Raw genomic sequence first — 24,966 nt, forward strand, 5'->3', positions numbered from 1 at the left:
ATGGCGGCTTCATTCATTCCATTTCTGGCCCGGTCGAATGACTGGAAACGGGCTGTGGATTTTTATTTTCAAGCTCTTGAGGCTTTTGCTGTCGTGAAATTACCAGCGTTTCAATCGCCCCAATGTAGCAGACAAAACTGTACGGACAGACACTATTGGATTGTCATCACTGTCAATAACGAACGGGCTTCGTTAGTTCTAGTTGTAATAGTGTGTTTTTGACAATTTAACATACTGTAGATATCGAGAGCAGTAATATGTTGAGATAATTGAAAATAGCGGTGGTATCTCGATGGCAACTGATAATAGGGTCCGTTTAGCGATAAGCGAAACAACCTGACGCGCCTAGTCAGTTTTCTGTTAGCTGAAGTGCCGTGAGCTCCAACTCGTGTGAGTGAAAAGTGAGGAATAAGTGATAGTGTGTGAATAATCTTGAAGAACATAGGAAGAAAGTGTTTTCCTTGTATTGAGCTGGCTTTTTTTCTTTTCAACGAAACGGCAAGATATAAGAGTGTATCGTGTTGGTGTCTTTCATATCCTTATGTACACTTATCTGTGATAACGTCTTTCCGAGAATAGAGTATTTTTTCCCTAGTTTTTTTCTCTTAAATATTCGATATAACATCTGTCGTTCAATTTTGCTGGCGTAACTTCATTCTGGCATTTGTGTTCATCGAGGGGCAGTCAAAGGCCTTGGTTATCCAAGTATTGAGCATTCATCCCGTTTCCTTCTTAGCTTACATTCCGAAATTTTAAAAAAATTAACTGAACAAGTGAACGTTTTTCTGATCATAATTATATTTTTTCTTAGACCAGTACTCTTCCTCCTTTCTATAATTCTAAGGCAACGTTCTGTTCGTGCAACCATATATCACTATCAGCCGTCCTTCTCTCCGTATGTTCCAACTGTCTCGTCCTCGATCCGCCCCTTTCATTAAGAATTGAGAGTATTTTCGTATGAAGTGGATATCGTCTAACAATTTCATATTCCTTTTCTGAAGTGTAACTAGGTGCGGGTGAACGTGATAGCCGAGTGCTATAGTTACGGACGTCTCATCAAGGTAGTTGCGGTTCGAATCACGGACAATGAATGAGGTATTTTTAAAATAATAATTCATGACCGCGTGGCTCGGATTCCACGTAGAACTAGAGAACACGTAGCTATGGTCGCGGTGTCAGAAATTACGTACAAATACAAGATTTTTGCCTTAAGTACAAAACAAACAAAAAACAAACAAACAAACAAACCCATGGCGCAGCTGCTAAAGCTATTGCTGCCTAGGCAGATGACCTACGGCAGGCCCGCTCGACTTGGTCTCCTTTGACGACTAAATCGAATTCGGAACCTCTGAACAAGGGAGAAGTTGTTTCAGACCTAGAATTTTAGACTACTTCACTGAAGTTAACGTAAATTTCGTAGTAGATCTACAATAAATACCGATTAATGAAAATCCACAGCCTGTTTCCAGTCATCTGACCGGGTCAGGAATGGAATGAATGAAGCCTCATCTAGCGGCGAGGATAGGAAATGTGCCGACTGCCGAAGCCTGTCGCACTCCTCTGGGACAATGACAAATGACTGACAGATGTAATGTTAATGGAGAGTGTTGCTGGAATGAAAGATGACAGGGAAAACCGGAGTATCCGGAGAAAAACCTGTCCTCTCTCCGCTTTGTCCAGCACAAATCTCACATGGAGTGACCGGGATTTGAACCACGGTATCCAGTGGTGAGAGGCCGGCGCGCTGCCGCCTGAGCCGCGGAGGCTTCAATAAATACTGATCAATAAATATATTGAATGTTTAGGGAATTACAATTAAAATAATGATAAAATGATTTACAAGCAGATATAGTAACTGCAAAATTGCTCAACAGAAACCTAACGAATATACGGACAGCACTACATTGGATTGTAGTGGGCAGTAGTGAACGGGCTGCGTTACTCTCGTTCAAATTGCTCGTCTTTGACATTTGAACATAGATGTCGCGAGCAATAATATGTTGAGGTAATTGAAAATAGTGGCGGTGATATGGTCTAATTAGACTAATAATTTCACTGAGAAAATCACACGTACCCTTAACAGTTCAATATGACACATTGTATTCCTTTGTTACCATTATATCAAAGTTTGGTATAGTGTTTGAAGTGGCTGGTACTAATATGGTCCCTAAATTGATATCACGTCAAGGTGAATGCTCATGAAAATCTGTCAAAAATGTAGGATATAATAACACTTATGTAATAAAACCACTACAGCCAACCACTGAGCTGGCAACGTTGTGAAAACACGATTCCTTCTCGCTCGTAGACATCAAGGCGGCTGTGATCAGCGAAAAGTAACTTTGGATTGCCCGCAGCGATACTAGCGCAAATAAAATTTCGGTGATAGTTTTTAAAATTGTTTGTTATTAAATACAACATTGAGAACTACTCCAAAAACAAATTATTGTCGAGTTGAAAGAAACATTATTGTGACATAAGTAGCTTGAACTTTGTAAACTTCGTGAACTTTGTAAAGATTTAGTAAACATTTAATTCAACGCTGGGCACTCTCATTTCATATTGCCCCGAATATTTCAACAGCTTCAGTCAGTTAGATCGGACAAAATAAACAGCATTGCGGGCAGTACGCTGTGCAGGCCTGATGTAAACACTGGAATACGACGTGATCAGTATGATGATATCCTCAGCCGTATCACTTGGCGTTTTGATGTGGTTCGCTGTCTCTCTTACCAGAGAACTAATCGTTTGCTCTCACGAGGGTTTCCAGCCCTCAGCCTGGATTGAAAATTGGTCGGGAATTAAACCAGAGTCGGCGGGTAATAGGGAGGCACCTTACCCCTACACCAGGGGCTAGCAGTTAAATAGTGGGTGTTCTTGCATCAATCACACTTAACATTTCATTCTCTGACTCTACTGTAACTAATTTGACCACGTGGAGATACTGACAGGACTCGATCGCGGCTTTTTTTAAATTTCGTGTTAATATTCTAAACATCGTGATTACCTTGATACTCAGTTTTAACCTTAACTAACGGTTTTGTAAAATGAAGTTACGGCATAATAGAGCACTCCCACCCCCCAGTTTCGGATAGCCTGAAGCTAATATATTGTAATTCACTAAAGTTTGATACATGTATTACATTTTCCTCTTATAATTATTTGACTATTACTACACTAACTAATTTATTTTGTCCTAGACGTTAACAATGCTATATTGTCTAGGACAACATGTATCTTTCCTTAGTTTATTTAATGCATACTTTTGTATCACAAATCCTTCGGAATACCCTACCATTAACAATATGCCTTACTTATAGGCTGAATTATGAATAGAAGATAGTGACACGACAATACAACAATTTATATATTATTACATTTGATGTTATATGTAACTTACTAGTAGTTATATTCATTATTCTAGGTTACGCTGGCCTCTTATCCTTCATTACTCTCGTTTGTATTTATTTTGAAGATTGTAATTTACTTTTTCCCCACATTTTTTAAATACAAAAATATTTGCTATTCTTCCCGATGTAATTCTCTCTTTAGGCCAATGTAGTTATCTCTCTCTATTTTTATTTTATATCCGCTTCCCAGAATTTTACTCTCATTGCTTCGGTTGCCCTACAAACTCATAATGTATGCGCTTCTTCCATTCTTTCTCCACACAGTAGACACTGATTTTCGTTCTCTCTCTGGCCCTTATTTTTATAAATTCCCATTGGCCACCACACCATTCCTCTCACTTCTGTCTGTTAGGAAGCGTTTCACTCCTTATGTTAAGGCATAATACCTTAAGACTGCCCACTTCCTGACACAAAAGATATAGGCTGAAGTTCCCCATGTTCTCCTTCAGAATCACAACCGAAAGGTAGGGGTACATAATCTGTGACATAACGAGAGCTCCAGAATTTACCTAGAGAGAGTTTGGAGTTCTAGTTTTATGTATCTTGACCTTTCCATGAAGAGAAACAATTGTTTTAGTGCCGTGAGTGTCCGAGTAGAAGTTCGGTTCGCCAGGTGCAGGTCTTTTGATTTGACTCCCATAGGTGACCTGTGCGTCGTGATGATGATGATGATGATGATGAAGACGACAGACACGCCCAGCCCCTGTGTCAGCAGAATTAACCAATTACGGTTAAAATTCTCGACCCTGCCGGGATTCGAACCTGGGACCCCTGTGACCAAAGGTCAGCACGCAAACCATTTAGCCATGGAGCCGGACTTTAGTGAAGAAAACTTCCTTCAGAGATATACTGTTTTAATTTTTCGTTTAAAGTCTTTGGGCCACAGTGTCCAAATATGGCCGCTGTCAGCTTCATCAGAGTAAGGCAGTAACGCCCTATTCATTGTGCGGTCTTTGCTCGAATGTTTTAATGAAGTTGTTCAGTGCGCTGTTCCTATTAGTTTGCATTTTAAAAAAGCAAGTGCGCGTAGGTGCGATAAAATGAAAGTGATAACATGAAAACGATAATATTGTGGCGATGGACAGCTTTTGATTGATTGCAGTTTCCAGTATTTTTATACCGGATGGGTCTTTTTTTTTTACAATTGGCTTAACGTCGCACCTGCATACCTAGGTCTTATGGCGACAGTGGTATAGAAAAGGGCTATGAGTGGGAAGGAAGCGGCCGTGGCCTTAATTAAGATACAATCTCAGCATTTTCCTGGTGTGAAAAAGGGGAAACCACGGAAAACCATCTTCTGGGGGGCCGGATTGGTGATTGGAGCCTAGCTAAATAGTCTGTGGTAGTCAATATACAGAGGATTTTCTATACTTTCCCAACAGACGGGTGTATTTTTATAGCCTAGAACAGGGATGGCGAACCTTTTCCAACTAGTGTGCCATTTTAACTCTGGTTTATTATTCTCATCTGTTGACTGTGCCACTTGTTGTTTTCCATTTCCATTACGAGATATCTACAACATACACCCCCCCCCCCTCGCAACTTCCTTTCAATTTCCCGATTATGTTTCATAATACGTTATTTATTTATTTATTTATTTATTTATTTATTTATTTATTTATTTATTTATTTATTTATTTATTTATTTATTTATTTATTTATTTATTTATTTATTTATTTATTTATTTAATTATTTATTTATTTATTTATTGAGCCATTTATTTATTATAAATATTTGCAAAACGGGTGCAATATATCTTGTAAATACTTCCTCCATTAGCTTCATTATCTTCCCATGTTGTAGTTTGTACGCTCAGCAATTAAACTAATTTCTCCCTTATCACATTTCCATAAGGAAATCTAAAAAAAACAAAAACAGCTATCCTTGTTTGTAAGGTCACATTCATGCTTTCATCAAAACATACTGCATATATGTGGGAGTTATCCAAATTAGCTTTCAACTGCTCCGAAACTTCTTCACCCATTTTTATTATTCTATATCCTTGACAGTAGTTCAGCTGGCTGGGATTCCTTTAATCTTGTTAATTATTAGTTGTTTGTTAGGGAAGTTTTCAAATGATGTGTCGGACGTCAATAAGAAATTTTCTTTCAACAACTCACCGTCAGAAATCTGTTTCCCATGCATGCTGAACTATGCAGTGAGACAGATAGAAAAAGCCGCACTGATATTATTCCTGGACCGGAAAGATGATACAAAAGAACTAGTTTGTTTGTGTAATGTTGGATTTTTTGTGAAATGAAATCTCCTCTTTCTTCATTTGAAATGGAACAAACATTTGAATGACCAGTCTCAAAATTGCGCTTTACATTAAATATGGGGGATACAACTGTTTTCGAACACAGGCAACATATATTTTTAACAGTCCGAATTCCCTTGGTCAGTGTTCTTGAAAAATACGGTCACCACCTTTGTTCAGTTTCTGTTTTGTTTTTTTCGGCACCGAAAACATATTTGCGATGTCCGTATACAAAACCACTAGAAAACGACACTATCTCACTTGACTTTCGGACCTATCAGTATAGCAGTGTTGCCGTATTGCACGTCCGAATGAAACTAGTATTTACATTTTCGATATTTATTTCTTACACGTGAAACACTGTAAGATATGCACTGTCTGTAGTACGAGACGTATATATAAAATATGATGTTCATGTGGCGTGCCACCGAAACCGTGTCCGCGTGTCACCTAGTGACACGCGTGGCATAGGTTCGCCATCCCTGGCCTAGAACATGTTTAAATGATTCCATTCGCTACAAATCGCCCTAAATGGTCAATTTCTTGACGTAATAGGGCTGTACTTGTTAAATGGCAAAGTGTGTATTCAAGAACAAGACGTAACATAATCTCTTACGGAAGACTGGATGCGGCACCACTGATTCTTCCGTTTAAGAACCCGCTCAGTACATTCTCCGTGTCCTTATGCTTTCTAGATTTTCCTGCGATGTGTGCAATAAATTTGTGAAAAAAGATTCGGTGATTGAGAGGCGACTGTTTATTGTATCCCGTTCGTGTCTGCTTTTAATAATTTTCCTTATTTTTCTCGAGGTCCCAGAGCATCATCATCATCATCATCATCATCATCATCATCATCTGTAGCAGTTTCCAACCACAGGCTGGGTCTGCTTGGAACATAAGCATCTCCATCGTTGTCTGTCCATCCACCACTTCTCTTGCCTCGATGCTATTCTCTACATATTTCAACCATCTGTCCCTCGGTCTTCCTCTAGGTCTCCTTCCCTTCAACTCCATTTCTAACATCTTTCTTGGTATCCTCTCTTCTCCCATTTTCTTAACATGCTCATGCCACTACAACCTTGATTTTACTATCATTTCCTGTACCTACCTCATTTGCCTTTTTCTGAACTTTCTCATTTCTTGCCCTGCCCATTCTTGTTAAACCTACTCGACACCTGTGAAACTTCATTTCCACTGCTTGCATTCTACTTTTATTCCTCACCTTCATCACCCACGTTTCTGATCCATACGTCAAAATTGGCACAAAATTAATCTTATAGATAGTTCCCTTACATCTCTGTGGTACATCTCAGGTCCCAGAGGGCTTGTTTATAAACAGTTAGGTATACGATTGGGCCTATTCCTTCCTCTCAATCCATTCTTTGAAGATCATCGTAACTGTTTCCCTTTAGGTGAGAAAGTCACATGTTATAAGTTATCTCAGGTGGTCTGATCACAGTTCCTGACTTAAAGCCAACAGACTGGTTAAAGTTCAGTTTGATAATCTACGTAATAATAATAATAATAATAATAATAATAATCGTATGGCCTCAGCTACCGTGTGCAGACATTTCGATTTGACGCCATCTGGCTCTCTGCTCGTCAATTTCGACGTTCCGTTTTACTCTAGGCCCACTAGATGGCAGACAGAGTAAACCGGATCTCTCTTGGGCGTCTATGGCTGAGTTTTAATGAATTTTGTCTGGTAAACACCAAATGTGTCACCAGAGATCTTTTACATGCCGACATCGTACGACATGGAGTATCGAATGGACTTTCTACCGCCCTTCAAAAATCCGACTACCTCTGCCGGGTTTGAACCCGCTATCTTGGGATCCGGAGGCCGACACTCTACCACGGATCCACAGAGGCAGCTATAATCTACGTAATACATTCTTATTGTGTATTTGAATGGTTTCTTTGCGTGTTCCAATTGAGGCCATCAACCCAGGTGAATTATAAACATTTTGCAAAATTTAGTCTACAGGTGTCCTAAAGGTTTCATGCCTGTTTCAAGCGTCAGTGCAGCTTTTAGTCGATAATTCGATAGACTTGCCAATGGAGGTATTTTCCAGATGAGTACAGCTCCTTAATGTTTACGCAGTCCTAGTGGATAATTTTTGAGCTCAAGTAAAACCGTGTGCAGGCATTTTGGTTTGACGCCCTTAGGCTGCCAGTCTATCAGTTTCGACGTTCCGTTCTTCCTACCAGGTGGTGGAGAGACTGGAACCCTGTTGGGCAACTTGTTGCTGAGGTTTAATTATTTATTTTGCAAGCAAACATTGAATGTATAGCCAGATGTATATTTCATACCAACATAGTACGATTTGGCATGTGTTACATTTTACCAGCCCCAAGGTGTGCGGGTAACATGTCTGCCTCTTACTCAGAGGTCCTGCGTTCGACTCCCGACCAGTCCAGGAACTTTAAAGACTAGAACGGTGTTCACTGAGCTTAGTGAGACCAGTATTTGAGTTACAGTGTGGTTCAAGACGCAGCGAACGTCAAGCAGTACTGCTGAGAATGTCGTTACCACCGGGTGAGTTGGCTGAGCGGTTCGCGGTTTCACATTTTCACACTAGGCAAATGCTAGGGTTGTGCTTTAATTAAGGCCACGGTCGCTTCCTTCCCACTCCTAGCCCTTTCCTATCCCATCAGCGCCGTAAGACCTATCTGTGTCGGTGCGACGTAAAGCAAAATTATTGAAAATCTCGTTGCGTTGAACACGTTCACCCCCGTATCTGCAGGCTAGCTGTCTGGGCAGTAATCGTCTTGACAGGCCAAGGCCCTAAATTTGTTAAAAATTTACCATTGGTCAGTGATTATAAGATGTTGGAGTTCGGCGCAAATTACCACAGTTTGAATCCCCTTGGGTCGTGGGGTGAAATTTACACCTGAAGAATCAGGATATCATAAAGGGCGTTTGTTCTTAAATTCCAGGCCTAGTCCAAAAAGAGCCAGAGGGGCTTCAATGACCCCAGAAATACCTGGGTTAAGCTGTAAGAACTTTTACAATGTACACTTAATTTTGATTAAGTCAACTTTTTATGCATGTGGGGCCCATCGTACTGACTTCTCAGCACCCAGTCGTGCCCGAAGAAAATAGGTTGGACGGTGGAAGGAGGAAAATTTTGAGTAAATGAAATTAGCTTATTGATCTGGAGATCAACTTCATATTTGTTGACGACGGATTCCTGTTAATTCTGTTCTCCCGAACGAATTTCTTTCTTCGAATTGTACGCGTGTGTGTATTGTGAATGCCAATAATGTGTGGTCGAATGCTGCGCGAGTACACGCTTAATTTAGCTCTAAATTACGGGCATACAGTCCACTGGTTATTGCTGCAGGTTATACAAGCCTCATTTGGAGCGTGTTACTTCCGGGCATACGAGCACATATCTGTGATATACTTAACTCTTCCCCTCATCACTATCTACAGTATCTCTGATACACTTTAACTCTTCCATTTGCAAGCGCATGTATGGTGCGCTAATCCGCTCCTCTAATAAGCATGTATCTGTGAGGATAATTAAATGTTATCTTTTCCAATACACACCTCTGATTCACTGAATTGATGGTCTTACTAGCGTGTATGTAGACAGACAAATAAACACAGCCTATGGCTCAACAACGCCGAAGGGCCATGGCCTACCAAGCGACTGTTGCTCCGCTCGAAGGTCTGCAGATCACGAGTTGTCGTATGGTTAGCACAGAGAGTCCTCTCAGGTTTCTAGACCGGGGCCGCTATATCACTGTCAGATAGTTCCTTGATTACAATCACATAAGCTGAGTGGACCTCGAGCCAGCCCTCAGTACCAGGTAAAAGTCGATGACCAAGACAGGAATCGAACCTGGACAGGTACGCTACACCTACACGATGGGGCCGGCTGTATGTACACATGGAGTATGAAAAACGCCGTCCAACAGGCCGTGGTTAAGGGAATCGGTTAGAACTAGGATAAGAACGAGTCTTATATCTCGAAATTTCCGCCCAGATCCGAATGGGGCAAGTAACATTTTTTTTTTTTAAATTACAGTGGAAGCTCGATATATGGAATCACCTCCGGAGATAAATATTATTTCGAGTTATCGAAATTTCGGGATATAGGGAATACCGTTTTTGAGCACGTATAGCACATAATTGAATCATGTGTATCTACGGGGTTTAACAGTACTTAAAATACACAAAGAATGTTTCACGGCATCACTTTAATTATTTATGACAGTAACTTTTTAGATACAGTACATACAGCAGTGAAACAAGAAACATAGCTGCGTTAACACCTTTGGAAAAAAATCCGTTAGTCTCTTCTATTTGTTACGGTTCACTTTTCCTCTCTTCACGTTGAAACTTCTCGTCAATACCACGCAGCCAAGTCTCGTAAATGGAGCTTGTCATCCGCGACTTCTGGGCTTGCTTTCGTACGTGACCGCTAATTAATCGACACCCGAGAAACAGCGAGGCTTTGCATATTTTCCGATCACTAGAATTTCGAGTTTTTCGGTCCCCGTCATATTAGTTCCCAGCTTCACTGTAACTCTTTATCTACTTGTTAACTGTTCCTCACAAACCACAAATCCCGTATTGCACAACATTCGAGTTGCACAGTATATTTTGGCTCAAGCGAGGAAATGTTTGCTTCGAGAAATCGAGAAATTCGTGTAATCGAATTTTAAGTTACTTCAAGATACTGAAAATTCGAGTAAAGGAGATTCGAGATATCGAAGTTCGATTGTATTTATAATTTGCTTTACGTTGCACCGACACAGGAAGGTATTATGGTGACGATGAGGTAGGAAATGGCTAGGAGTGCGAAGGAAGCGGCCATGGCATTAATTAAGGTACAGTCCCAATATTTGCCAGGGGTGAAAATGGGAAACCACGGAAAATCATCTCCTGGACTGCCGACAGTGGAGTTCGAACCCACAGTCTCCTACATGACCGAAATCGTGGAGCCACTCTCTCGGTCATAATGTTTTTTAAATGAAATCTGTGATCGAAATGATTTATTTTCAAACAGCCCCACGACGTCTTAATCACGGGTATGTTGAGAAACCCCCCATCTTCGGTGTGCAGAGATCATGCTCGCGTTGTGGTGATGGCCGTTACGGCGTCAAGTCCGAGACCGTGGTTAGCTGGTTCGAGTCCCGTTGGCGGAAAGAAAAACTCACCATCGAAATATTGGCCGGCAGGGTAAGAGAGATGATGGTATGCAATTTTCAATCACTAGATTGCGTGCCAAAAGCCTGGATTCACTCCCAAACTTCTCGACTGTATTGTTATGGAGTGAGGGCATATGACGCTGTTAATGGTGATACGTCGGACGGATGAAGAGACCAATTGATGTTATTGGACAAGAGTAAGCTAGGGGCCGACACCGGGTTCCCTACGTCTTTATCACCGTCTCCCGTCTCGTACGTAGATGCGCAGGTCGCCCATGGACCAGGTGAGTCGAACATGTTCTCGGACACACACAGCACTAAATGTCGTAAATAAATAAATAAATACATTAAATAATGATTGGAGTGATTAGCTGCCACACCCGGTGGCTCGGGTTCGATTCTCGGCTCTGCCGCGAAATTTGAAAAGTGATACGAGGGCTGGAACGGGGTACACTCAGCCTCGGGAGGTCAGCTGAGTAGAGGGGGGGATCGATTACCTCCTCAGCCACCCTCGAAGTTGACTTTCGTGATTTTCCACTTCTCCTCCAGGAAAATGCCGGGATGGTACCTAACTTAAGGGCACGGTTGCTTCCTTCCCTCTTCCTTGTCTATCCCTTCCAACCTTCCCATATCCCCCCACAAGGCACCTGTTCAGCATAGCAGGTGAGGCCGCCTGGGCGAGGCACTTGTCCTCCTCTCCTTGAGGAGGTGGAGGTGGGGACCCTCGGAGAGTCCGAGGGAAAAATAAACCCTAGAGGTTAAACGGATTACGAAAGTAAGAAGGAAAGAAACATTAAATAAAATAAAACCGCAACATCCATAAATAACGAAGTGTTATTTTACAAGGGGCTGCCTGGCCGCGGCGATAAAGCTGTGCTCATTTCGCCCGGAACGATCTGGTCCGATTCCCCGTCAGGAAATCGAAAAATTTCAGAAACGAGATTTCCACTTTCGGAGATGCAAATGGTCCTGAGGTTCACTCAGCCTACACTAAAATCGAGTATCAGATTAATTCCTGGGGGCAAAGGCGGCCGGGCGTAGAGCTAACCACTCTACCCCACCAAGTGCCAAGGTTACGGATAGTGGAAGCCTTTACCTTCCACTCCTCCAATTGCCTTCATGGCTCTACGGAGATTACTTTGCTTCTTGCTTGCTTGATATTTTTGCACGAATACATTCACTCGCAGTCTCTCTAAAGTAAACATTGAACGGAGACCAAACACAACGACCGCCAAGTTTCGCACCTGACAAATTATGGTCGTAAAATGAAGTTGCCTTACTTTCCCCCTCGTTGTCTCTGGATGTGGTTTGCGAGAGAAGGAAATGCGCTAGGAAGCGAGCTCGATAGAAAAGGTTTATGTTCAACTCAGTCAGGGTTGAAGATTCATGCAAATGCTAGAATGCTGTTAGTTAACAAAGCACGCGTAATATTCTTGGTTTTCTTCTTAGGACTGTAATATAGATAAGAAGTGGTAACAACATCAACAAAATTGGAGAGTTCACAGATCGGATCGTCTCTTCTACACTGATAACGTTATTCCAGTGCTGTTGAAAAACTGAGAATACAAAAGTGACATGGATCCTGTCAAGAATATTCTTGCGAACCTCAAGACCAGCATGGATCAGCGCGATAATAGTCTATGGATTGGTATAGGAAACTTCGCATCCCTCTACAATGATGCCCTGTTGTATCATATGATGGGACCACTGACAGGACACGCTACATATGGTACGTCCCATTATTGATTTATTTCTCTGTTCACCTTGGTCAAACTAGCTTGTAAGCTCTCGTATTCTGTTGCTATTTCTTGATGTTTGCAATATTTTTACACTGTCTCTTGGCACAGGCCAGAACAAACTATAGCTCCAACTGCAGTCTTGTCTAAATTATGGTTGTGACGGTATAGTATCTGCTGAGGTATAGCCAGTCGTGACGTAACGCTAAAAGTCGAATATCGCCGCCCTATTCTCTTTTTCTTTAATGGCTCATCACTGCTGCCAACTTCACTAGATACATATTGAAATCACGAGACATAACCATCAACAAACGAAACTCAAATTAACAATAATGGAGGTCAAACAAGGTATTCATAGTTAAGTGGGTTTTCAAACTCAACTCTCTCTCACCCTCATTCAGTTTAATGTTACCTATTTGTGACTTTATTTTGTTATACACACTATAACCTCATTCTTCTGTGTTTGCCTGATGTAAATAATTCAGCTCTCTTCTTGAAATTTTAGGCTGATAACGAAATTCCATTTCATTTCATCTGAACTGATCTTTATAGAGGAGGTTATTGCAGATTTTTCTTACTTCTTTAACATATCTTAGTTGAATTACATACATACAGAATGGACGAATAAGACCGTATCAGTAAAATGCTGTATTCGCCATTTCACTCCAAGTACGTTATTAAACTCAGTACTCGAACATGCCACAATTCTACTCACCTGGTATTACCCAAACAGATTTACAGTCCTACGGAAACAGAAGATACGCTTTACTGATTTTTCACAATACGGTAGTGACAATACCTAAATACCGCATGTCACAAAAAATATTAAATATTTGAAAAAAAATGACTGCAAAGCACCAACGTGCAAGATTCAACAGTAACTGTAAGATGTCGTATGGGCAATTAGGGTCCCTAAACTGTATGGTTAGCAACACTGAATCGAACCCAACAGTTAGAAAATAACTTTAAATCAGTGCCTTCACTATTAACAGGGGAAAAAGTAAGGTTGTGCCGTTAGTATATAAGCTCACGTGCCAGGAATTATATGCGTGGTGCTGTGTAGTGCTTCAGGATACCATGAAATGCGTTACTTATTGAGTCAGTTGTGTTGTAATAGCAGCTTTTGGCTCGGTGAGGAAAGAAGTGCCTACTACGCCTCACTCTAGCCCCGCCATCAGATTTTCCGGTTTCCCCATAACTGCATAAGCTTTGTTGGTGCTTCTTCAGGATCCTTCGGGCTGACGACTTGACAGACCTTCTGCAATCTAGGTTGCGGGATCGAATCCCCGTGCATGATTGATATTTATGAGTTTCACCATTAGATTTATTTATTACCGAGCTAAAAAAGCAATTTTCAAAATTCCTACATTCTAGCATCTCTTAAAAACCTTAATAGTTGAAATGACAAATAATAATAATAATAATAATAATAATAATAATAATAATAATAATAATAATAATAATAATAATATATTTTCATGATCAGTAAGTTTCAACATTCGTACACTGCTTCAACGACGGCAGGCGTGAAACGTAACTGGAGGTCACATTGATAATCTGAAGACATACCACACAGCTAATCTACAATCAATAAAATTTCTATACAGGATGTTTGTGAGATAAGTACAAATAAACTTACGGAAGGTAGGGATAAATATCCTCCGCGTTTCGTTATTTATTTATTTATTTATTTATTTATTTATTTATTTATTTATTTATTTATTTATTTATTTATTTATTTGTGGGAGCTTGAAGTATACTGCGATGTTTGTGAGGTAGTTAGTAGCTTTATATGCTCCTCGGCTTATACCATCCGCCGTACCATTCTTCAGGCAATCTGCAATTCTAATTAATAATTAATTTGCTTCTTGTATTCTGGAGGAGGGTAATGCTTCATTCATTTTATGCTAGGTCAGTGAACGAATTTACTGTTGTGGGAGAATGATATGAATTCGAAATTATTATTATTATTAATTATAATATTATTATTTGTTTAAATATTTAATGGTTGCAGCAGCGATGTTATATTCACTCATTTTCGGTAAGTTTTTATCACAAATTACTCGACTTCTGCGATTTGATAATTCCATCTAATTCATGCCACCCCTTCCAATAAAGTCCCCTGCTAACCCTATCATGATCCGTAGACTTCTTCCTATACCCCAAAATCAGTCATATTTCAGTAAAAGGCTGCAAATTCTTTAAGAAATTGCTGTGAATAATTACTACAAGGCGAACCTCATTGACAGAATAGTAACTCAAAAACAGAAGAAATATGTTATTTCACTGTACTCATATCTCCATCATGAGAGGACACAGTGGATAGTTTTACCATACTACGCTCCAGTTTCTGAAAAGGTAAAAAAATCTTCTACAAAGGCCGGGTTATTCAGTATCCTTTCAATTTAATTGTTATTTTTCAAAATTATCGAAACAAAGCATACCATAAGTAAAGAAAGTAAAAGTGGTTTATGTAAATTACAGTACGTTGACTGCAACTCCGTTTACTTAAGTCAGACAGGGTGAAATTTTAAAATCACGACGAAAGAGCATATTACATCGTGGAAATTACATAAGTTCACAATCGCAATTCGCCAAGCACCTTATAACAAACAAGCATTTCTTCAGTCCGGATTCGTGTCTCAAAATTCCTCATATTGTTACGAATAAAACAGCGTCTGTTTTATTATCCTAATTCATTTCAGGATGACCGAGCTCGATAGCTGCAGTCGCTTAAGTGCGGCCAGTATCCAGTATTCGGGAGATAGTAGGTTCGAACCCCACTGTCGGCAGCCCTGAAAATGGTTTTCCGTGGTTTTCCATTTTCACACCAGGCAAATGCTGTGGCTGTACCTTAATTAAGGCCACGGCCGCTTCCTTCCCACTCCTAGCCCTTTCCTCTCCCATCGTCGCCACAAGACCTGTCTGTGTCGGTGCGACGTAAAAGCAACTAGCAAAAAAATAAAAAAAACTCATTTCAGGATGCCGCAATAAATGCCCACACACACACACACACACACAGTATATATATATATATATACCCCTCACAAGTCTATTCAGCTATGAATGGCCACATTCAGTAATTACTGTATATTTACAAGTCTCTCTTCCTTATGGCGCAGTAGGCGTTCCGGTCCGTTGCTATACCTGGGGACGACTAATGCTTACTTTCACTTTCCCAATTTCAGTTACCTCATACAGCGGCTGTGCGTAGACCTCTGGATGTGAACTTAGGACTATGGGCTACAGAACACACGAAGACTGCTGCTTGATTCGGCTCCAGTGACAATCCAGTAATACACACAGTCTTGTGGAGTGAGCAACCAAACAGCAAGCGCTCGACCGTATTCAACAACTCGACTATACTCACAACCGCGAATATTAACACAGGTCCATTTACCCTCTCACTCACGATAGCTGGTTCTCTCGCTGACTCGCGGCGATCCTCAGTCCAGCCACCGAACTCCAACACACATTGTCTCACACTGACTCCACCACGGAGTCCAACACTGACTCCGAGTCCAGCACTAACGTTGACTCAACAACGAAGCCTAACACTGACCGACTGTCCGCGGCTAGCCTTCCTTTTTATAGCTCGGCTGATAGGATTCAGAACATTTGCGAGGTGCTAGAGGCGGAACATTCCCGTTGAGTCTCCATGACACTCACAGGTAAGCCGGCCTACGAGAACAATGCATGGTACGGCGGGCCCCACCCCACAATCCGGCTGGGAGATCCCGGTTGTCTGAGTCACTAGCCCCTTCCTGGAAGTACCGAAAGGGGCTAACGCGTAATAATATTGAAACCAAGTGCTTCTTATGAAATAATACAAATACTAAAGTGTGTTAAAAATAAGCAAGAATCTTATCGAAAACAAAGCATACAATCCGTAAGGAAAATAAAAATGGTGTACATATTTTAAACGTATATTGAATTTGAATTATTATTATTATGATTATTATTATTATTATTATTATTATTATTATTATTATTATTATTATAAACGAACAATCTTCCTTTTCTTGACCACTTTGCGATTGGTTAATTAATTGTACAATTTCCGCTGTCTGAATTTCTTTTGTGAGTACCTTGTGTTGACGTCAAACCTTCATAACGTTGAAGGTATGTCTAATTGTTTTATATACATTATATAATGTTAGACTTATTCAATAACAGTGAACTTGTCTGCGAAGACCACCGCAATCCTCTTTAATCAAGGTCTATCTTTAGTGAATCTCTTGGAACCTTCGAACTGAATTGACTCACGCTGATACAACGACCGTTATCAGTGTGCTTACTTAAGAGATAACACAGTCGCTCGCAGGTGTGTGGTGTTGTCAGTGCGGCTGTGATGCGACGCGTATGGACGCCGTATGCTGCTGGGAGCCCCTGTTGTTACACCAGCCCGGAAGAACCGAGGGCAATGGACGTACTCGGCCTCACCAATACAGTATGTGCTTGAAGTAGTGAATTTTACGTTATGCTATTTTTACAGGTATTTGTTGTTCTCTGCTGTACAGGGGAGCAGCTTAAAACCGGGGAGACTCTCCGTGCAGACTATCCGAGCGCACGCTAGGCACGCCGTATTATTGTTCTCTAGATTTTACATGTACAAAGCGTTAAGGCGCTATCGATGGACTGAAGCAGTCAGTAGAGTGCTGGATTTCCAGCCCAAGGTAGCGGAGTCGATTCTATCTCCTCCTCGATAATTAGCCCCTGACAGGGCGTGGTGACCTCATGTGGTACTTCCATGTGTGCCGATCTGCTGTCGTGTGGATGAAGACAGGGGCTACAGCTGGTCCATCCATCTGATTGGAACGCTTCCTCTGGGTCTCTTGCTCTATCCAATTAGCTTTTCCATACTACCGGTTCTTTTGGTGATTGTGGCCGAAGTAGCTGGAGTATGCTTGATTTATCTACTTCAGGTTTTAACACTATTTCACTACTGTGTCTATTGCGGCTGGATTATTTTTATATAGGCTTTAAGTCTTACTAACTACTCTTACGATTTTCGAAGAAGTCACTGCAGTTCTTGTACACTACGTGCCTGTAAAAATACTACATATGGGCTCGAACCTGTCGAATACGGCGCTCTTGGTTGCGTCTGTGTCTCTCAGCCCATATCGGCTCTGCAGCCGAGAAATGGGTTATGTCAATTTATTAATAAGATAATATCGCTTTATTACGTAGTCACTGTAAATTATAAGTCTGCTATTGAAAGTGAAATTTTACCCAAACCAGGTGGCCCGCAGGTATTGGAGTGCTTCATGGCCACCATGACCACATCTTCGGTCATATTGCTTGACTTTCGTGCCCGGGTTCGCCGACTCTCGTATCCAAAGCTCGTGTGAACCCCGTTCTAGCCCTCAGTCCAGAACTAAATACCTTGAACTGGCGGGGAAGCGAATCCAGAGCGCTGGCATTTTAAAGTAAACTAGTAGATTCTGTTGGTGAATATAGTACTTAAACAGTTCGCTCGTACAGATTATTATGTGTGTACGATACTTTTGAGTTAGAATTTGACCAACAGCCATCAACTAAATTACTTGTGATGTCAGGGTACAGTCACCTGCTCTGTGCTTGCTTGTAGCAAACGAAGTGGCCTTAGATGGGTAGAAGATTGTGTTCTTCACGGAATCCATCTCCGGGGCTGAAGAAAGGGGGGGTTCGAACCGACTATATCCCGAATATAAGCTGATAGCTACGTTGCTCAAACCGCGCGGTCCCTTGCTCGGTAAGTAGAAGGTAAATTCTGCCACTACCCATTAAGTTGGATAGAGCGGCTTGTCGTATGTCTAGTCACTTGTGTCCCCAGGAATTGATGCGGTATTCATCTTAACAGTTGTCTTCTACCCATCTAAGGCCACTTCGTTTGCTACAAGCAAGCACAGAGCAGGTGACTGTACCCTGACATCACAAGTAATATAGTTGATGGCTGTTGTCCTTATATCTCATGAGTTCCTGGAGGAGAATCGAACCGACGTCCATCCGGTTGAATTGAGTAGGCCTACATCTTACCACTTCCGGTCGATGTCTCCCTCTATATGGCCAACATCCTTCCTTCTGAGCTAGGCTGGCCACCAATGAAAATTTTGATTTCCTGTCGTAGATGATACAACTACATAGCCTACATGTTCGATTGAAAGGGGGTTTTTGAAACCAGCTCCCCTCGTTCGACATTGTTCCGCTTATGTTGGGTAATGCGGTATTCTCCGAGATCGTCTGTGGTGTTCCTGGCTTTGTATGCGCGAGTCTGTGCCCGACGTTAAATCACAAACTGTGGTTGAATTCCGGAAATCCTTATTTTATTATATATTCTTGTCAATTACTTCATTTGTAATTTATAAATCAATCAGTCAGTCAGTCATCAATGATTAGCATTTAGGACTGTCGCCCAGGTAGCCGACTCCGTACCAATAGTTTACCTAGTTCTTTCTTAAATATCATCAGCGAAGTTGGAAACTTGTCGAACATTTCCCTTGGTCAGTTATTCCAGTCTCTTACTCCTCGTCCTATAAATTAATATTTGCCCCCAATCTGCCGTCTTGAACTCCAGCTATATCTTCATATTACGATCTTTCCTACTCTGAAAGCTCAACTCAAGCTTATTCTTCTAATTATGTCATTTCACGCAAACTCTCCACTGACAGTTCGAAACATACCACGTAGTTGTTCATGTCGTCTCCTTACTCTCAAGTCTTCTCATCCCAAAGTTTGCAGCATTTTTGTAACGCTACTCCTTTGTAGGAAATCACCCAGAACAAATCGTGCTGCTTCCTTTAACAAAATTTCCAGTTCTATCAATTAGTCCTGGTGAGGGTCTTACCAGAGACTTATAAGCCCTCTCCTTTAGATCTTTACTACAACCCCTTAACCATGTGAAGAGATCTGTAACCTTTCTTAACTACTCGTTAATATGATTACCGCAATAAAGATTATTCCTTAAATTAACACCTAAGTACTTACATTGTTCCCAATGAGGTACTACCTCCCCGTCAACACAATAATTAAAATTGAAACGACTTTCCTTGTTGGTGAAACGTACAACTTGACTTTTCATCCCACTTACATTCATACCATTGCCTGCTGTCCATATCACTACATTGTCTAAGTCCCCCTGCAGTCGCTCACAGACTCACAACTCATTTACTACTCTACACAGCATAACATCATCCTCAAATATCCTTATATGTAAATTCAGATCTTATTCATTTATGTACATAAGGAAATACAAAGGCCCAACAACACTGCCCTGCGGGACCCACTTTTAATAATTACAGGATCAGATAACGCTCCACCCACTCTAATTATCCGAGTTCTGTTTTCTAGAAATGTAGCCATCCATTGAACCACTCTTTTGTCTAGTCCACTTTGTGTCGTTATATCAGAGAACGAATCTTTCAAATATTCCAGTTTTAAAACTGAGCTAATATTAGGGTTATTTAATTAGTTCTGACTCTGTTTCAGAGCGCAGTCGTCAACTTTGCAGTGCAAATAGGTGTGCGTGTTCACTCCGGTCGATCGATATCGTGAATGGCTAATACGAAACCTCCCAACGTGCAAAATGTCATGTCACAGTTTCACTCTTCTGCATTATTTACTGAGGGGAATGTTTGCATTTCTATAGATAGATTCATTCATAGTCCTACATACGATACACGCTGACTTGCCAGTCTGAGGAGCTCTGATGATAGAGCCCTGGCCTTTTGAAGCCTAGTTGGTGGGTTCGATCCCGGCTTAGACCATCATCCTTATGTTTTACCAACACGTAAATAACTTCTACAGGACAAAATTCCGGCGGTAAGGAGTGTGCAAAAAGGGTAAAAGTAGTTAGCTGGTCATTATTTATTTATTTATTTATTTATTTATTTATTTAATTAACTTATTTATTTATTTATTTATTTATTTATTTATTTATTTATTTATTTATTTATTTATTTATTTATTTATTTATTTATTTATTTATTTATTTATTTATTTATTTATTTATTTATTTATTTATTTATTTATTTATTTATTTATTTATTTATTTATTTATTTATTTATTTATTTATTTATTTATTTATTTATTTATTTATTTATTTATTTATTTATTTATTTATTTATTTATTTATTTGGATTACTGTAGCCACGTTCTAGTTCCTGAGTCATGCACAACGGCTGAGTGGCCTGGCAAGTGGTCCTGAGAGTCGGGATACCAGTCGCTACGGAATGGTAGTGGGCATCCGATAATATTCTGAGTTGTGGCCCTCCTTGTGCTCGGACAACTAGGACTATACAATCCACTGGTGGTCCCTAACCCGTTAGAGGAGAGATCCTCACTTGGACTATGTGTAAGCAGGGTAGCATCTTGCTTCACAGAATTTTCACTGAACACGCTCAGAACGTTTTAAGCAAGCTTCGGACCAGTGGGAATAACGGACAGGCGAGGGACTCCTTGGAAACAGCTTGGCAAACGAAATGGAATTCGATGGGGAGCTATCAATATTAATGAGGCTTACGGCGATGGTTTGAATCAGTTTCTGACTCAACGAGACCACGGAACTAGTTGCAAATAGAGGATTGTGGCGACGTTTAGTAAATTCACAGACGCTTGCAGACTGAACGTTGAAAGGTCTACAATGATGATGTATGTATTATCATAAAGAAATAAATGAACTGGATTAAAGCCAATATATGTATTTTTATTTAATAATAAAGCCGAGCTTTCAGCCAAATTGCATTGGCCTTCATCAGGGCATGTGAAGTTTTGCCTTCGAAAGTGAGCAAAAGAAATTCTTCGAAGGAACGTGGAAGTCATGCCCGTACTATCCACGGCCCCCCACTAACTGGACTGAAGGATCGTGGCGCTGTGCTGTGGTGGTTGGGACGGAAGTTACTGATTCACCGCCCTCTGTCGACAGTTTGAGTGCGTCCCGCTGTGCCATGGTGATGTTATGCATGTATTTCTGCAGTACAGATCTCCATGTATTTGATAACTTCCGCCTTCCCTGTTGATGTTATTTGGGCGCAGCTTTATCGCTATGGCTTCCCTCACAAGTCGAGCATAGAAGCATTTTACAGACGCGATGACCTTCGCCTGGTCAAAGAGGATTTCATGGTCTGTACTGTAGAAATGTTCTGCTATGGCAGACTGGCTTATAGCGTTCTCCGTGGAGGATGAAAGAGCGACATTCTTTACCGATCTGATGTGCTCTTTCACCCTGGTGCTAACAAGCCTTTTTGTCACGCCAATATATGGGCAGCCACAACCACATGGAACTTCATACACGCCCGGTGTTTCAAGATGTGGTTTTTCTTTGACTGGTCGAAACAGGGATTTGAGTTTCCGGTCTGTAGTGAAAACTGAAATTATATTGTACTTCTTAATAATGCGCCCTATTCTTGTCAGTTATACCTGCCACATAAGGAAGGAATACTTTCTTCTTTTTACTGTAGTCCTGGTTGGTACTATCCCAGTTAGGCTCCTTGATCACAGCTCGTGCTATGTCTCCTGACGTACAGCCGTTTTTCTTCATGGATGTTGTCAGTTCTCTTAATGCACTTGAGTGGTTGTCAGCGTCTGCAACGTTATTCGCCATAGTAAACAACGTTCGAAGGAGAGCTGCTTTTTGGCACGGGTGGTGATGTGAGGACTTAAGAAGGTATCTTTCAGAATGTGTAGGTTTCTTGTACATTGCATAGCCTAATGTACCATCGTTCTTCTTCATACTAACACATCAATATAAGGTAATTTACCTTCATTTTCTACTTTCATTGTGAACTTACTGTTAATGGAAATTAAGTGCTCCATAAATTCATTTAAAGTTTCCTTTCCATGTAGCCAGACCGAAAAATATGTCATCCACGTAACGATAGCAGCACTTAGGTTTCAATGACGCTGTTGTTAATGCAGTAGACTCAAAGTGTTCCATAAAAATATTAGCAGCGACATAGAATCGAATCCAGTAGTTAGAAAATAACTATAAATCATTACCTTCAGTATTTCTCATCAGATGAAGCATAGTAAGGACACCTCACCGTGACAGAGTGACTTGCTCATACAAATACCATTCAAGAATCCGGACCCCCTGTGGGTGGGGGGGGGGCGCAAGCGAAGAATACACCCACGGTATCCTCTATCTGTCGTAAGGGGGGCGACCAAGGCATGATCGAATTAGAACCATGAGACTACTTGTAATTAGTACCATCACGCAGGGAACACCATGGGTCGCTTTTACTTGCGCGTAGTACCACTGTCAGTAAATTTGTGATTAGTAGCGACAGTGAGTGAGTTCGGGTGGGTTTTACACTATCTGTGATTCTTACCACCATATGAGCGACACCATGGGTGAGCGACGCCATGGGTCTCTCTTGCCTATGATTAGTACCCACTATATGAGGAGCACCACGGTATAGTACGAGTCCCTGTGATTATTACACCTATGTGAGGAACACCATAGGTTTGCGCTGACTGTAAATGGCGCTGAAATGTTAAAAACACCATAGGTGTGTGTTACAAGTGCGCATTACATTACCTATGAGTAGTACCATAATGTCGGAATACTGCGAGTCTGCGCTACTTTTGATTAATATCGCAACATGGCAATTGCCATGGTTCTACTTTGCTAGCGATAAGTACCATTATGAGGGGCCGATGACCTGGATTTTGGACCCCTTCAGACAAGAAGCATCATCGATTCAGTATTGTCCTTTGGAAGCAGTCCCTTGGTCAGTAATTCTATAGTTTAACACTAGTTTCTAGGAATGTGGAGCATTGCGGGTCGGATCCACTGATTGTTTTAACTTCATATTCATCGATTCATTCTTCATCACGTTTTGAATTCTGGTCAGTGGATGATTTTGGACTTTTAAATTGTCATTACACGTCGTCTCATTTCGTACCATTAGGGGCCGATGACCTAGATGTTGGGCCCCTTTAAACAACAAACATCATCATCATCATCAAGAATCCGGTAAGCATGCAGTAATTAGAAACAAATTGTACGCAATCGACACTTGATTTCTGCATGTCAGTTGTCTTGTAATCGCAGAATGTCTGAATTCTCGTTGTGAGATAACGTGCCACAATCTTTATTATCATCATATTAGAAAGACATATCTGACATAGTTCTTATCACTTCAAGATCCAGGGAAAACTAATACATTTGGTATAGCATATAGCTCACTTTCTTTGTTACCGAGAGATTTGTCTTTGCGGTACGGGTCATATGCCTGTAACATTTGGGAGCATCAGAATCGGCAGATCTGAAGATAGTTTTCCGTGTTCTTCCATTTTCACACCAGACAAATATGTGCCTGTACCTTACTGTAGACCGCACCTCTACTCTCCTACTCGTGCCCACTCTGTTCCCAACGTCGGTGAAAGTTTATGCGACGTTAAACAAGTAACATAGTTTGGTCATCAAGCTAAGGACTGGACGGATGGTTGGTTATGTTGTCGTAGAAAAGTCAAAGTGATTATTGTTGTAAGAGGAAGTACAAGTTGGCAACTATTCTCTATTGGGGAAAAATGAAAGGGGTCCGCAAATTCGAAAAAAGAAAGTATTGGCAAATGAAAGACGAACGCCACAAAAGGCGTGAAATACTTCCTAGGCCTCGATACCTAATACTTTTGGGGTCGAAAAACAACCAAAATCGACCGAAGGTGTTCGGATAGGGTAGATGAAAGTGAGGAGTCTGCCAAGTAAATGAAATCAATGCCAGAACTCAGCTAAGTTCCCCGTGTTCGCCAATCCAATCTTCCGAGTTGAGAGCCCCTTTTAGTCGCCTCCTATGACATGCAGGGCATACCGTGGATACTCTACCACCCCCACGCGCAGGAAGTGACCACATGGTGTAGGTTTAGTGTGCCTGCCTCTAATCCAGAAGCCCTGATTTCCATTCCTGCCCAGTCCTGCCCCGCTACAAACGCCGCCGATTGCACTAGAGTAGCCTTGGCAATGCTCACTCAGCCATCTTTGCTGATAAGGCAACTCCCTGTCTTGGTGTGGCTCACATTGCGAGCTTCTTTTGTGTGCAGCTGAGTGTTACATCACTGAATACTCAGGAACTGTAGAGGCGTGCGGTTTGGAAACTCATCAACTCCAAAAAAATGCTGGGATGGCCGCGAGGGGACGTAGCGTCCGTTAGGAAGGACTGGATTTTGAAAGCATGGATACAGCGGCGAGTGTTTGAGCCATATTTAACTTTCAACGTACCAAATTATTCTCACAAATCGTTGGGATAAGCGGCATATACGATAGAGCGCTGGAAGATCACCTGCGGGACAAATTTCTGACACCTCAGCGTCTGCGGGAGCCGTAAAAAATTATTATTATTATTATTATTATTATTATTATTATTGAAGAGCTTCCGTGGCTCAGGCGTCAGCGCGCCGGCCTCTCACCGCTGGGTTCC

At 41.2% G+C, this 24,966-nt stretch overlaps 1 protein-coding gene across 2 annotated transcripts in view; it reads left to right on the forward strand.

Annotated features, from left to right (window-relative positions):
* The first annotated feature begins 405 nt into the window (after window positions 1-405).
* The window catches only part of aPKC (protein kinase C iota type), a 551,572-nt gene continuing 527,011 nt past the window's right edge, over window positions 406-24,966 (forward strand). For both annotated transcript variants that reach the window (XM_067138622.2, XM_068225692.1), the window contains exons 1-2: window positions 406-520; window positions 12,281-12,560. In XM_067138622.2, the coding sequence (XP_066994723.2) occupies window positions 12,407-12,560 (154 nt within the window). In that variant the 5' untranslated portion in view covers window positions 406-520; window positions 12,281-12,406. The remainder of the gene's footprint in view (window positions 521-12,280; window positions 12,561-24,966) is intronic.

The sequence above is a fragment of the Anabrus simplex genome, chromosome 1 (genome assembly GCF_040414725.1).
Source record: "Anabrus simplex isolate iqAnaSimp1 chromosome 1, ASM4041472v1, whole genome shotgun sequence".
Taxonomy (NCBI): Eukaryota; Metazoa; Arthropoda; class Insecta; order Orthoptera; family Tettigoniidae; genus Anabrus; species Anabrus simplex.